The sequence below is a fragment of the Rhinopithecus bieti genome, unplaced genomic scaffold (genome assembly GCF_001698545.2).
Source record: "Rhinopithecus bieti isolate Rb0 unplaced genomic scaffold, ASM169854v2 scaffold_31823, whole genome shotgun sequence".
NCBI classification, from domain to species: domain Eukaryota; kingdom Metazoa; phylum Chordata; class Mammalia; order Primates; family Cercopithecidae; genus Rhinopithecus; species Rhinopithecus bieti.
The window spans coordinates 106089-121566 of NW_016814121.1; the positions used below are offsets into that span (position 1 = coordinate 106089).

General features: G+C 54.8%; 1 protein-coding gene across 1 annotated transcript in view; it reads left to right on the forward strand.

Moving 5' to 3' along the window:
• The window catches only part of GTF2IRD1 (GTF2I repeat domain containing 1), a 128755-nt gene that overhangs the window by 34770 nt on the left and 78507 nt on the right, over positions 1-15478 (forward strand). Inside the window, exons 2-6 of the mRNA XM_017849886.1 lie at positions 2159-2287; positions 7516-7657; positions 10183-10338; positions 12876-13059; positions 14127-14437. Of these exons, the coding sequence (XP_017705375.1) occupies positions 2159-2287; positions 7516-7657; positions 10183-10338; positions 12876-13059; positions 14127-14437 (922 nt within the window). The remainder of the gene's footprint in view (positions 1-2158; positions 2288-7515; positions 7658-10182; positions 10339-12875; positions 13060-14126; positions 14438-15478) is intronic.

A 15478-nucleotide genomic window follows, 5' to 3' on the forward strand; every position in this document is an offset into this window, starting at 1 on the left:
GTGCCCGGCAATACAGCGGATTTCAAAGTTCTATAAAATTGGAACCCAGAAGAAGAAATGTCTTTTCTAAACATTTAGCAGCAAAATCAACATACATTTTGGCCAAACGCCTACCGGCCAGTTGTTTAAATCAATATTTCTCCACAGCCAAAAAGCAGAGGAGAGCCAGAACTGAGGCCAGAGCTGAGCTCTGATGTGTCTCTCATTTCTCGGGACGTTTCTGTCCCTGAGGCTGGACACCTCTGGCCTTGTGAAGTGTGATGCACTGTGACATCTCCTGTTCTCTGTCATTGGCCAATGATCATATATCATGACCTACTGAAAGGCCTGTCTGTGGCTGGGACCACACACCTTGGGCCTCATGTACATCGGGCACTGATTGAAGCCCTGGGGTGCAACAGTGGCAGGCAGACCTGGTTTCTGCCCTCAAAGAGCTTACAGTTGGCAGGGGCACCCATGGCGGCAGAAGACACCCCAAGCCTGCTGCCCTTTGTGGCGCCAGCCCCGTGGTCCTCCTGCCTGGGCCTTCCCTACCCCACTGGGTGCAGAAACCCCTTGTCTGCAGGTAGGAGATAGCAGGTTTACAGGCTCCTTTGGGTCCTGCAGCCCTGCTGTCTGCCATCAACACCCAGCAGGGGCCACACAGAAAGCACTGGGATGGAGCCCAGAGAGGGGAACTGAGAGGCCTCTCCCTCTGGTCTCTGCCTTCTTTGCTTGGATTGGTGCAGGGACAGCTGTCTTGAGGGCAGGCCCTGGCCCTGGGGCAGGCTGTGGGTGCCCCCTGGGTCAAGAAGGAGAGGGGCAGGGTAGAACCAGGGGCTGAGGGAGGCTCATCTTTGTGTCTCATGGGTGCCCAGCTGGGCACTGTCGTACCCAGCAAGCCATGCCATGGCCTGCGCAATGCCATGGGGACCCACAATTGGGGGTTCTGGACTTGAGGGGGAGGATGCAGCTCTGTCCCCCAGGAATCCCACTGCAACGGGACACAGTCCTGTCCTGGGGAGCCCCCGACCTGAGACAAAGTAGCCTCGGCCCTGCTGTATATTTCTATACTCCTGAAGCCAAGTCTTCTGGCTAGGAGGGAAACTGAGGCTGGAAGACCTCAGTGGGGGTGGCATTGACCTCGGAAGCACGTGGCTTGATGCAGAAATGTGACGGCAGAGCTCAGAGGTGTGCAGAACAGAGGGGAGGACATCACCGGCTCCTGATCCTGCTGGGCTTCAGGTTGGGGGTACAGGAGGTGGGCCAGCAGGTTGGACAATTAAAAGCTTTGATGAGACTGGGTGAGGTGGCTCATGCCTGTACTTTCAACACCTTGGGAGGCTGAGGTGGGCAGGTCACCTGAGGCCAGGAGTTCAAGACCAGCCTGGCCAACATGGTGAAACCCCATCTCTACTAAAAATACAAAAATTAGCCAGATGTATGGTGGCACCTGTAATCCCAGCTACCAGGGAGGCTGAGGCAGGAGAATCACTGAAACCCAGGAAGGGGAGGTTGCAGTGAGCCAATATTGTACCACTGCACTGCAGCCTGGGCAACAGAGCGAGACTCTGTCTCGAAATAAAATTAAATTTAAAATTAAAAAAAGCTTCGAGGACAACCAGCAGATGATGGCAGGGCCAGGAAATGCTTGAAGCAGGGGGAACTGAACCCACACAGACTAGGGGATCGTGAATGTCGGTCCATCTGGGAGTGGTACAGCTTAGAGGACCTGGAGCATGGAGTGGGAGGGGGATCTGGAGTAGGGGACAGGAGACCAGGTAACTAGAATACCAGGCTGAGGAGTTGAGAGCTAATGTGGGCAGTAGGGAGCCATGGAGGGTGTGTGAGCGAGGGAGGGCTGTGGCCAGAACTGCACACGTTGGGAGAGGTGGCAGTTGGGGTCTGCCCAACAGACTGGTCCCGGTGCTGGGCTCAGCTTGGGTGTGCAGACTTCGGAGGGCGTAGCACAGGGTGCGAGTTATCCTGCCACCTGTGCCCAGGCCTGTGCAGCCTCTAATCCCATCACACATAAAACCCTTGGACCCAGGAAAGGTCGGCCCTGGATACAGAGGCAGCCCTGGGAGTCCGGGGGTCAGGTGGATTGGGGTGGGCGGGTGCCACATGAGCCAAGCCCCCTGCCTTGTGCCCACCACCACTGCCTCCTCCCTCCCAACAGGCGACCATGGCCTTGCTGGGCAAGCGCTGTGACGTCCCCGCCAACGGCTGCGGACCCGACCGCTGGAACTCTGCCTTCACCCGCAAAGACGAGATCATCACCAGCCTCGTGTCTGCCTTAGACTCCATGGTGAGTGTCCCCACCCGCCCAGGAGGAGGGGACAGGGTGAGCGTCCCCGCTTGCCTTGTAGCTCAAGTCCTACCTCAGCCACTCTAAGGAGCTTTCACTGACCTGAGCCTCAGTTTATCTGACTGCAGCTAGGGCCACCCACGATGCCTGCGTTAAGGGTGGGAGACTTCAGTGAGATCCAGTACATAAAAATCTAGCCCTGGGGCCGGGCGTGGTAGCTCACGCCTGTAATCCTAGCACTTTGGGAGGCTGAGGCGGGCGGATCACGAGGTCAGGGGTTCGAGACCAGCCTGGCCAATATGGTGAAACCTCATCTCTACTAAAGATACAAAAAATTAACTGGGTGTAGTGGTGGGTGCCTGTAATCCCAGCTACTCAGGAGGCTGAGGCAGGAGAATTGCTTGAACCTGGGAGGCGGAGGTTGCAGTGAGCCAAGGTCGCGCCATTGCACTCCAGCCTGGGTGACAGGGCAAGACTCCGTCTCAAAAAAAAAATCTGGCTGGGCGCGGTGGCTCAAGCCTGTAATCCCAGCACTTTGGGAGGCCAAGACGGGCGGATCACAAGGTCAGGAGATCGAGACCATCCTGGCTAACACGGTGAAACCCCGTCTCTACTAAAAAAATACAAAAAACTAGCCGGGCGAGGTGGCGAGTGCCTATAGTCCCAGCTACTCGAGAGGCTGAGGCAGGGGAATGGCGTGAACCCGAAAGGCGGAGCTCGCAGTGAGCTGAGATCCGGCCACTGCACTCCAGCCCGGGCGACAGAGCGAGACTCTGTCTCAAAAAAAAAACAAAAAAAAAAACAACAAAAAAAAATCTATCCCTGGAATAAACAGTGGCTCCCAGCCCCCGTCCCCTTGTCCCTTTACCTCTCTTGCCATTCCCACTTTGTCCCTGGAATGAACCACATGCCTGTCTCCTAGCAGGTCATCTGAGGGATAATGTCTGGGAAGGCATTCATTAGAAAGATGTAATCCCCAACATTAAAGCAAGAGTTCTAACTGCATCTCGGGCAGGAAGAGAGAAACCAGGCTTTGTATAATATGGCGCTGTTGCCTACATACCTAGACCTATAGTAATTTATCCCAAATGAGGACATCGTAATATCATTTTCCTCCAGCCTTTTCCTGGGGGGAGGTTCTGTGATGCAAGTGTTTAAAAAAAATCTGGCCCAGCACGGTGGCTTACGCCTGTAATCCCAGCACTTTTAGGGGCCGAGGTGGGTGGATCACTTAGGGTCAGGAGTTCGAGACCAGCCTGGCCAACATGGCAAAATCCCATCTCTACTAAAAATACAAAAATTAGCTGGGCATCGTGGCGCATGCCTGTAATCCCAGCTCCTTGGGAGGCTGAGGCAGGAGAATCACTTGAACCCCGGAAGTGGAGGTTGCAGTGAGCAGAGATCACACCACTGCACTCCCACCTGGGCAACAGAGGGGGACTCCATCTCAAAAAAAATAAAAAAATAAAAAAAAAAAAATTAGACTGGCATGGTGGCACATGCCTGTAATCCTGCCTACTCAGGAGGATGAGGCAGGAGAATTGCTTGAACCTGGGAGGCGGAGGTTGCAGCAAGCTGAGATCGCGCCACTGCACTCCAGCCTGGGCAACAGAGCAAGACTCTCTCAATTAAAAAAAATTTTTTTTAATAAAAATAAAGTTAAATTAAAAACCTGTCTGACATCAGTTAGCTGCGCCCCTGCATTTTAGGATGATGAAGCGCAGAGAGGGTAGGACCTTGCCCGAAGTCACACAGCATGACCAGTTGTTTGTTTGTTTTTTTTTTTGAGATGGAGTCTCGCTCTGTCGCCCAGGCTGGAGTTCAGTTGCGCAAACTCGGCTCACCGCACCCTCCGCCTCCCAGGTTCAAGCAATTCTCCTGCTTCAGCCTCCCGAGTAGCTGGGACTACAGGCATCTGCCACCACACGTGGCCAGCTAATTTTTGTACTTTTAGTAGAGACGGGGTTTCACCGTGTTAGCCAGGATGGTCACAATCTCTTGACCTCGTGATCCGCCCACCTCAGCCTCTCAAAGTGTTAGGATTACAGGCGTGAGCCATTGCACCTGGCCCAGCAAGACCAGGTTTTAAAGTGAGCTTCTGCATACAAAGTCTCCCCGAAAAACAAAGGACCTCCTTCAAGCTATTCCTGCTGTAGGTGGCTCAAGGGCTGCTTAGGCAGTGTTTGGGGCAGTGGTGGGAGACACCCCTGGAAAAGTGACTGGGCGCCACACTCTCTCCATAACGACCCCCGCATGCAGACTGACCCTCATGAGGAGGGGGTCCCAGGAGCTCAGCCCTGTGTCCTGAAGCACTGTGAGCTTGGCAGTGGTGGAAGTGTGGCTGATGTGGGCAGTGATGGGCGATCCCATGGCCACAAGCTACCTGTGGCTATTTGCAATTTTTTTTTTTTTGGAGAGTTTTGCTCTGTTGCCCAGACTGAAGTGCAGTGGCGCGATCTTGGCTCACTGCAACGTCCACCTCCTGGGCTCAAGTGACTCTCCTGCCTCAGCCTCCCGAGTAGCTGGGATTACAGGCATACGCCACCACGCCTGGCTAATTTTTTGTATTTTTAGTAGAGACAGGGTTTCACCATGTCTCTACTAGCCAGGCCGGTCTCAAACTCCTGACCTCAGGTGATCCACCTTCCTCAGCCTCCCAAAGTGCTGGGATTACAGGCATGAGCCACTGCGCCTGATTCATTTAAATTCTAATTAGTTAAAATGAAATACATAACTCAGTTGTTCAGTTGCACCAGCCTCATTTTACATGCTCAGCAGTCAGAAGTGGCTGGTGTCTACGGATTGGACAGTGCAGAGGTAGAATACGTTCATTGTCATAGAAAGTTACACTGGATTGGCCAGGCACAATGGCTCACGTGTATAATCCCAGCACCCTGAGAAGCTGAGTGGGGCAGATCACTTGAGGCCAGGACTTTGAGATCAGCCTGGCCAACATGGTGAAACTCCATCTCTACTGAAAATACAAAAATTAGCTGGGCATGGTGGTGCATGCCTGTGGTCCTAGCTATTTGGGAGGCTGAGGCAGGAGAATTGCCTGAGTCTGGGAGGCAGAGGTTGCAGTGAGCCAAGGTCATGCCACTGCACTCCAGCCTGGGTGACACAGCAAGACTTTCTATCAAAAAAAAAAAGGCCGGGCGCGGTGACTCAAGCCTGTAATCCCCCTGTAATCCCAGCACTTTGGGAGGCCGAGACAGGCGGATCATGAGGTCAGGAGATCGAGACCATCCTGGTGAACACGGTGAAACCCCGTCTCTACTAAAAAATACAAAAAACTAGCCGGGCGAGGTGGCGGGCACCTGTAGTCCCAGCTACTCGTGAGGCTGAGGCAGGAGAATGGCGTGAATCTGGGAGGCGGAACTTGCAGTGAGCTGAGATCCGGCCACTGCACTCCAGCCTGGGCCACAGAGCGAGACTCCGTCTCAAAAAAGAAAAAAAAAAAGTTCTACTGGGTAGCAGTGGTCTAGTGAGTGTATCAGAACCTCCCTGGAGGAGCACGTGACCCTCTAGTTATCCTAGCAGTGTGAACAAGACAGGCTCCCCCTGTCCCTGGGCCTTTTAAGGGCTTCCTGAGGGACCCTCATGGGACAATGACATTTGCTTAGCAGTGACTTAAGTCCAGCCTCCTCCAAATGCCAGGGTCTTTTGGTGGCCTCTAGGGAGGGTGGACTGAAGGGATGTGCCTTCGTCACCCGCCCCCAATCTCAGATCCTCTTCCCCACCAGCTCTGGGTGCCTTTAGGTGGGCGAGTTTTCTGCCACGGTCTCGGCGTCTTCAGCTGAGCGGTGACTGTGGCATGAAGCAGCTCTTTCAGCTGTGATGGATGAGAAACAGCTGGATTTATTTGTTTTATTTTTTTTTAATACTCTACAGTGTTCCGCGCAGAAACGGAACAGCAAGCTTTTGTTTTCATCTTAGAAGAAAATGAATGCCCTGTGTTTTAAATTTCCAGTAGGGACCCTGGAGGACAGACCTCCTGGCCCCACGCCGCCCGCACCTTCCTAACCAGAACGATTCCAGGCTGGGGCTGGCACCCTAGGCCAAATGATGGCCCAGAGAGGTTACCTGTCCCAGGCCACACAGCACAGAACTGCAATTGGAAGCCAGACTCTATAGCTGCCAACACTACCTGACTCAGATGAAAACCAGCATTTATTCGGCACAACTGCCTGCTACAGGCTTCACAATCAGGGTTTTCCTGGTGGGGTGGGTCAGAGAGCTGAGATGCTGGTGGTCTCGGTTGCAGGGACCCCCCCCATATTAAGGCTTCTGTGCTATGGGGCTGCAGACCTCGACTCTGAGGCCATGAGGATAGCCAGCTCCGTGTTTACCCATATAGGATGTCCCAGTTTAGAGATCTTTTCCCCCAACCATTGAATCCCCATACCCAAGGCCAGTGGCACTGTGGAACTGGGCTGTTTCTCCCCAATTCTACAGACGTGGAAACTGGCCAGGCACAGTGGCTGACACCTGTAATCCCAGCACTTTGGGAGGCTGAGATGGGCACATCACCTGAGGTCAGGAGTTTGAGACCAGTCTGACCAACATGGTGAAACCCCATCTCTCCTTATGATACAAAAATTAGTGAGGCATGGTGGCGGGTGCCTGTAGTCCCAGCTACTCCGCAGGCTGAGGCAGGAGAATCGCTTGAACCTGGGAGGCAGAGGTTGCAGTGAACCAAGATTGTGCCACTGCACTCCAGCCTGGGCGACAGAGTGAGACTGTGTCTCAAAAAAACAAAACAAAACAGATGTAGAAACTGGAGCCCAGAGGAGGGACATGACTGACTCAAGTCCCACAGCAGAAACGGCCGAGGTGGGAATACAGCCCCAGTCTGTCCAATCCCCCCCACCTTTCCTGCCGTTCTTCCCACCCCCTCCTCATCCAGGACTTGAGAGGGGCCAAGAGAACGCAGCACGGCATTGTCCCTGGGGCTGGGGCTAAGGTGGGCTTACCCCAAGGAGGAGGATCTTGGAGGGAGGAGCAGAGGACACTTGTCCTCCTCCAGCCCCCCATCGCCAATCCCTGGAGGGCCATTCATTCAGTCGCACTACAGAATCTGAGACCAAGAACAGTAGAGGGACCGTCTGTCCCTGGAGCTGCTGCTGAGGTCTCAGGCAGCTGGGAGCTCACATCCCACTCCCGAAGTGGGTACTAGAGGTGTTTGGAGTGGGGAGCCCTTCCACTCACACACCCTGCTCTTCCCACAGTGCTCAGCGCTGTCCAAACTGAACGCCGAGGTGGCCTGTGTCGCCGTGCACGATGAGAGCGCCTTCGTGGTGGGCACGGAGAAGGGGAGAATGTTCCTGAATGCCCGGAAGGAGCTACAGTCAGATTTCCTCAGGTTCTGCCGTGAGTACCCTAGGGCTCCAGAGGACCGGGCCCGCCATTCTTCGAGGACAGGAGCTCTGGCCCGTCTCTCAGTCCCCAACCCTGTCCAGCCAGGGTGGCGGTGTGTGGGGGATGAACCTAACAAGCAAGGTTGTCTGAGATTCCCGATGTGGTGTTATTGAGGCAGCCATGGTTTTTGTTGGAATCATTCCGCAGCCCCTGAGTTGACAGAGACTGGCTGGGTGAACCCCAGGGTAGGCCAGAGCCAGCCACTTCCATCTGCCTTTTCCAGATGGGGACACCAAGGCCCAAGGTTGCTGCTCAGTTCTTCCTCTTAAGTATGTATTTCTTATTCCAACACAATTTTTTTTTTTTTTTTTAATGAGACAGAGTCTCGCTGTCACCCAGGCTGGAGTGCAGTGGCACAATTTTGGCTCACTGCAACCTCTCTTCCCAGGTTCAAGTGATTCTCCTGTCTCAGCTTCCCAAGTAGCTGGGATTACAGGCACCCACCACCACGCCCGACTAATTTTGTATTTTTAGTAGAGATGGGGTTTCACCATGTTGACCAGGCTGGTCTCGAACTCCTGACCTCAAGTGACCCGCCCACCTCAGTCTCCCAAAGTGCTGTGATTACAGATGTGAGCCACCGCACCTGGCCATATTCCAATAAGATTTATTGATCGCCTGCTGTGCATGGCATCTTTTCTGATGCTAACTCACCTACCCTGACATCAACCTGAGGAGGCAGGCACTGTCACTGCTATAGTGACAGTTAACATCTTAGGCCAGGTGCAGTGGCTCATGTCTGTAGTTCTAGCACTTCAGGAGGCTGAAATGGGAGAATCACTTGAGCCCAGAAATTGGAGACCAGCCTGGGCAACATAGCAAGACCCCTGTCTCCTACAAAAAATTTAAAAATTAACCATGCTTGATGGTTCACACCTGTAGTCCCAGTACAGAAAGGCATGGATGGGACCAGGCACGGTGGCTTAAGCCTGTAATCCCAGCACTTTGGGAGGCTGAGGCAAGAGGAACACTTGAGCCTGGGAGTTTAAGGCTGCAGTGAGCTACGATGGCACCACTGCACTCCAGCCTGGGTGACAGTGAGACCCCATCTCAAAAGAACCATGGTATAGCATGAGGTTAAGAGAACGGGCCGCCTGGGTCCACAACTGCTGTGCCTCAACCCACTCGTCTGTGAAAGGCGAGAACGGGTGGGTCTGAGGGTTAAACGAATTTGTACCCGGCAAGCACTTAGGACAGTGTCTGGCACTGGGTTCACACTCAATAGACACCAGCTGTTGTTGCTATTATTAGTATTCGCATCACACCCCTAAGATCAGCTGTTTCAGGGAAGGGCATCCCCCAGCACTGGGCCTATCATTACTGGGGTGCAGCTGCGTCCCTAGTAATGTCCCCAGCCAGCCCCCCACCCCACTCAGCCTTCAGAGCCTAGACCTTCCCCAGGGCCAGAATGGGGGACTGGGCCGAGTAGAGTGGACAGCAGCAGGTCCTGTGGCACCCCAGCCTCCCAGAGCCTGAGGCGGTGCACCTGGCTTCTAGAGCCAGGCAGAGCCGCTATTTATAGCACCAGGAACTCGGCTGGTTTATTTCAAGCTCTGCAGATCCCAGAGGAGAACAGGCTCCAAGCTGGGAGGGGGCCACAGGCCCCTCCTCTCATCTCCTTTCCAGTGCAGCTTCTAGAACATTCCCGAAAGATCTACCAACACTCTCCGGTCCCCACTCTGGCCCAGCCTGGGGCACAGAAAACGGGGGCATAGATTGGTCAAGACGGTGTTGGTGTCAGGGCACAGAAAGGCATGGATGGGGCCAGGCACGGTGGCTCACGCCTGTAATCCCAGCACTTTGGGGGGACAAGGCGGGCGGATCACCTGACGTCAGGAGTTCGAGACCAGCCTGGCCGACATGATGAGCTCCCATATCTACTAAAAATACAAAAATTAGTTGGACATGGTGGCGGGCGCCTGTAATCCCAGCTACTCGGGAGACTGAGGCAGGGGAATCACTTAAACCCTGGAGGTGGAGGTTGTAGTGAGCCGAGATTGTGCCACTGCACTCCAGCCTGGGCGACAGTGGACTCCATCAAAAAAAAGAAAGAAAGAGAGAGGGAGGGAGGGAGGGAGGGAAAGAGAGAAAGAGAGAGAGAGAGAGAAAGAGACAGATGGAACGTTCATGGAACCTCAGTTCTGAGCTGGAATAGCTGGCCTCCCACGAGCATTCACAGACGGAGGCTCAGAGAGAAGGGACTTACCCAAGGTCACACAGCGAATTAGAGGTGACCAGAGGTGAGGCCTAGCCCTGGCCAGGCAATGGGAACTCTGAGATGACCAGCCCTGGCCCTCAGTGGGGTGGTTGGGATAGGGCTTGCACACTTACTAATTCTTCATTCATTCATTCATTAACTTGCGTATCACATTGTGTGCCAGTCTCCATGGCTCAGCACAGGGCAGAGACATCCCCGCTCGAAGGCCGGATGGTGAGACGGGTGTTCACTGTGGCCTCACGTGCTCTGTGTCCCACAGGAGGGCCCCCGTGGAAGGATCCGGAGGCAGAGCACCCCAAGAAGGTGCAGCGGGGTGAGGGCAGCGGCCGGAGCCTCCCTCGGTCCTCCCTGGAACATGGCTCAGATGTGTACCTTCTGCGGAAGATGGTAGAGGAGGTGTTTGATGTTCTTTATAGTAAGATCCTTCCTCATTCCATTTGGGGGCCCCAGGAAGGGTGGGAGCCTGGGTCCCCACCCAGCAGAGGGGGCCCCCTTCTGTCCCACTATGGGCCCTGGGCAAAGCCGGACTCCAAGGCATGGAGGTACTGGCTACCCTAGCCCTTCCTCATCTCTGCATTCCCAGACACAGACGTTCTACTCCAGCCGTTTTCCCAAACCTCCATCCCCACTGTCCCTGCCCTGGCTCAAGTCATGCCACCTCTTGCCTAGAAATAGCCCCAGGCTTGCCACGGTCTCCCTGCCTCCCCACACCTGCCCTGCCACCAAGGGCATCTTCTCAAAGCGCAAGTCTGACCATGAATGAAGCTCTTGCCTCCACAGCCTTCGGGGGCTCCCCGTCGGCTCTGAGCATGGCACAGGGGCCCACACACCCATCCTCATCCCCTCTATACCTTCTTCTCCCACTAGGTGACAGGGCCCTACTGACCTCCCTACAGAACCACTTCCTGTTCTCCAGCACTCGCTGGTTCCTTTTACATGCCCTGGCCTTCGCGCTGTTGCATCTTTTGAGACTGCCTTTCTCCTCCTCTGTCTGGTGGACACCCGCATGCCACTGAGGCTCTGCTCCTGGAAGCCCCCTCACAGTGGGTTTAGGCCCCTCTCTTGGCACCCACAGTGCCCTGTCCCCTCACCAACCCAGGAGCTCTCCAGGGTCAGGGGCTATGTCTGCCCTTTCTAGCTGTCTCCAGCCTGTAGTTCAGAGCCCTCGGAGAATGTTTGTTGAATGACTAAGTGAAGGCTGATTGCTCAGCCACATCTTTCCTGCAGGGAGAGGAGAACTGGCCTCCCTTGGGAAGTGTCAGGATGCAGAGGGCCTCAGGGCCCCAGTGGTAGCCTTCACACGCCCTGGGAAACCTTGGGCAGGTCCCTTTGGCCCTCAGGGTCCCATCTCATTCATTTCTGATTTGGCTTTATCCCTTCTCCTACTGTGGCCTTTGGTTTTATGGAGCAAAGGTCTGCGAGGAAACTTCTGGTGTTCTCACGTCAGGAGGAGGGGTACTCAGAGGCCCTGGGCAGTCACGCTGGCCACCCTGGGATGGGGGACTTGCCACGCATGGTTGACTGTACCCCTGTCGACACTTTTGCCAGCTACAGGACCCATGCACAGAGCCCCCCACACCCCTGCCCACCTTGCCCTGGCCCCCCTTGTCCACTTTGGGCAGAATTCAAGGAGGCTATGAGAGGATGGGCCTCCTGGCTCTGGGTGGGGCTGCAGCCTGGAGGTGACAACAGATATCCCAGTGCCCAGTCCTCAGTCCCCAGTCCCCAGCCTGCCTCCCCTCATCTGTGCCCAACCCCCGTCTTTGTTCCTGCATCTTCTCAGTCTGTCTCTTCCTCCTCTCTCCCATCTTTTTCTTTTGTTGTTGTTTTGAGATGAAGTTTCGCTCTTGTTGCCCAGGCTGGAGTGCAGTGGCGCGATCTCGGCTCACTGCAACCTCCGCCTCCTGGGTTCAAGCGACTCTCCTGCCTCAGCCTCCTGAGTAGCTGGGATTACAGGCGCATGCTACCACACCCAGCTAATTTTTGTATTTTTAGTAGAGACGGGATTTCACCATGTTGGCCAGGCTGGTCTCAAACTCCTGACCTCAAGTGATCCACCTGCCTCGGCCTCCCAAAGTGATGGCATTACAGGCGTGAGCCACCGTGCCCAGCTTGTCTCGTCTTTTTCTGAATCCCCTATTTTTGCTCCCTCTCCACTTGCTCTTCTTACTTTCTCTCCCCTCTCTCAGTCTCTCTCCCTTCCTCCCTACACCTTTTTCTTCTTCTTCTTCTTTTTTTTTTTTTTTTTTTTTTGAGATGGATTCTCGTTCTGTCACCCAGGCTGGAGTGCAGTGGCATCATCTCAGCTCCCTACAACCCACCTCCTGGGTTCAAGCGATTCTCCTGCCTCAGCTTCCTGAGTAGCTGGGATTACAGATGCCCACCACCACGCCCGGCTAATTTTTGTAGTTTTAGTAGAGATGGGGTTTCCTCATGTTGGCCAGGCTGGTCTCGAACTCCTGGCCTCAAGTGATCCTCCCGCCTCAGCCTCCCAAAGTGCTGGGATGACAGCCATGAGCCACTGTGCCCGGCCCTTACAGCTTCTTCCTTGCAGTCTGGCTCATGCAAGTGCCCGCTTCTCTGTCTCTTCTGCCCTCTTTACTCTCACCGGATTGTCTCTCTCTGCTCTGTCCTCTGGGCCCTTGTAGTCCCCGGTTTCCCTTCCAGCCAGGTGCCCAAGTGGAGAGGAGCTTGGCTGGGGAGGGCAGCAGGGATCCCCCCTCGGTGGGGGAGCCCCAGCCCCCCAGAGGCAGACAAGGGGGCCTTGTCCACAGCATCCACCCCTAGCCTGCAGGCAGTTATTCTGCACAAAGTCTGCAGTTATGAGGGGTCCATGGGAGCCCCACACCAAGGGGAGCCACTCAACACTACCCCCACTATGGGGCACAGCAGCCCCGACTCCAGTCTGGCTGCCCTCTCATACCAGGCCCCTCTCCTGGACTCCCCCTACAGGTGAGGCCCTGGGAAGGGCCAGCGTGGTGCCGCTGCCCTACGAGAGGCTGCTCAGGGAGCCAGGGCTGCTGGCTGTACAGGGACTGCCGGAGGGCCTGGCCTTCCGGAGGCCGGCTGAGTATGACCCCAAGGCCCTCATGGCCATCCTGGAACATAGCCACCGCATCCGCTTCAAGCTCAAGAGGTGAGTGAGGTAGCTGGCCCAGAGCTGGGCTGGGGCCGGGGGCTGGAGGCCACTTAGCCAGAGGGGAAGGGACTTGAGATGCCCATGGGGGACCCTGGTGGTGAAAGCTCCTAGTCTGATGGTGGAGGTGAAGTGAAAGCGAAGTCATAGAACAGGATCTGAGCTGGGTCATTAAGCCTTGAAGTCTTCCCAGGGAAGTTGCATTGCAGAGAGACTGGAAGAGACATGACTTGGGACAAAATAGCACCAATGTGATCGGGCACAGTAGCTCACACCTATAATCTCAGCACTTTGGGAGGCTGAGGTGAGAGGATCACTTGAGGCCAAGGAGTTTGAGACCAGCCTGGGCAACATACCAAGACCCTGTCTCTGCCAAAAAAAAAAAAAAAAAAAAACCCAGGTGTGTTGGTACACACCTGTCATCTCAGCTGTTCAGGAGGCTGAGGCAGGAGGATTGCTTGAGCCCAGGAGTTTGAGGATGCAGTAAGCTGTGATTGCATCACCGCACTCCAGCATGGGCAACAAAGCAAGACCCTGTCTCTTAAAAAATTTTTTAAAATGTGGCATTTTAGGTGTCAGAAGTGGGAGAACCATGTCCTATGCTTGCTCAGGTTGTAAATCTGGGGTTAATTAGGGACCTAGGGGAGATTAGGTTGTTGAGGCTGGTCTGAGGCAGTACCAATTGTCAGGAGAGCCAGGAAGGCAGCCTGAGGGCTTAAGGTTGAGCCCATCTCTGCTAGGCGCCCCAGGCAATGCAGAGGCAGGGAAGGGGAGGGGAGCATCAGGAGACGGGAGGCAATCAATTGCACCTGGCAGGATCTGATCAGTGAATTGGAGCAGAGGGGCAGGGCCCAGGTCCTCCAGTGGCCTAGCTCTGTGGCCCTGGGCACACCATTCCCACCTCTGAGCCTGCATCCCCACTTGTAAAGTGGAAGGGCAGCTCCTGTCCTGCCCTCTTACGGGGCTGTTATGTTCTGCAGAGGGTGGGGATGCAGGGTTGTGGGGGAAGAGCTGCAACATGTGAAACAGATATACAAAGCTGTCCATGTGTCCTCTCCTTTACTCAGGCCACTTGAGGATGGTGGGCGGGACTCGAAAGCCCTGGTGGAGCTGAATGGTGTCTCCCTGATACCCAAGGGGTCACGGGACTGTGGCCTGCATGGCCAGGCCCCCAAGGTGCCACCCCAGGACCTGCCCCCCACCGCCACCTCCTCCTCCATGGCCAGCTTCCTGTACAGCCCGGCGCTCCCCAACCACGCCATCCGAGAGCTCAAGCAGGAAGCACCTTCCTGCCCCCTTGCCCCCAGCGACCTGGGTCTGAGTCGGCCCATGCCAGAGCCCAAGTCCACTGGTGCCCAAGACTTCTCCGACTGTTGTGGTAACATTGCTGCTGGGATCTCTAAGTCTAGGGGGTGGGACAGAGGTCACTCATGCATGGGACATCCTCCCAGGGCAGGTCAGGATGCCTGGGCCCTCTTAGGTTGGAAGGAGCCATGTCTGGGCATGGGGGTGGGACTGGACAGATGCTGTCCTAGCAGAGACCCCTTGGACCTTGGGTCTCTGCTCAGCCATCTGTGAATGATGTCCTTGGCCTTGGACTAAGAGACACCTGCAAGGACTCCCTGGGTCCCAGCTACTCAGGAGGCTGAGGCAGGAGGATCAACTGAGCCCATGAATTTGAGGCTGCATTGAGCTATGATTGCATACCTCTGCACTCCAGACTGGGTGACAGCACAACTCTGTCTCAAAAAAAAAAAAAAGAACCAGCGATATTTCAGATCCACATCACGTGCTATAAAGGAAGTTAGCAGACTAGTCGTCCCCATGCATTCAGTGAGGACCCGCTCCAATTCAGTGAGCACCCACTGCATACCCAGCCTGATTAAGGGCACTGGGGGAAGTAGGTCCTGGGGTGGACAGGACAAAAGGAACAGTTGCAGGTGAGAGAAGCACCTGGATTCACATCCTGGCTCGTCTACTTAGTGGCTATGCATCCTGGGGCAAATCTCTCTCTCTGAACCTCAGTTTCTTCCTCTATAAAATGGGAATGCTAGCATTACCTACTTCCCAGAAGTGTTATCATGATTAAAGGACAGATCGGTGGCAGTAGCATCTCCTGAGAGAGGGTAAGAAATGCATATTCTCAGGTCCCACTGCAGTCCTGCTGAATCTGAAGCTCTGGGGATGGGACCCAGTAGTCTTTTTGGACAACTCGGCCAAGTGGTTCCAATGTGCTCAAGTTTGAGAATTGCTGTATTAAAGCACTGGGTCTGGCCAGGTATACCTGTAATTCAAGCTCTTCAGGAGGCTGAGGCAGAAGGATTGCTTGAGCCCAGGAGTTCAAGACCAGCCCGGGTGACATAGCAAAATCCTATCTCTACCTAAAAAAAAAAAAAAAAAAAAAAAAAACACCCTGGGC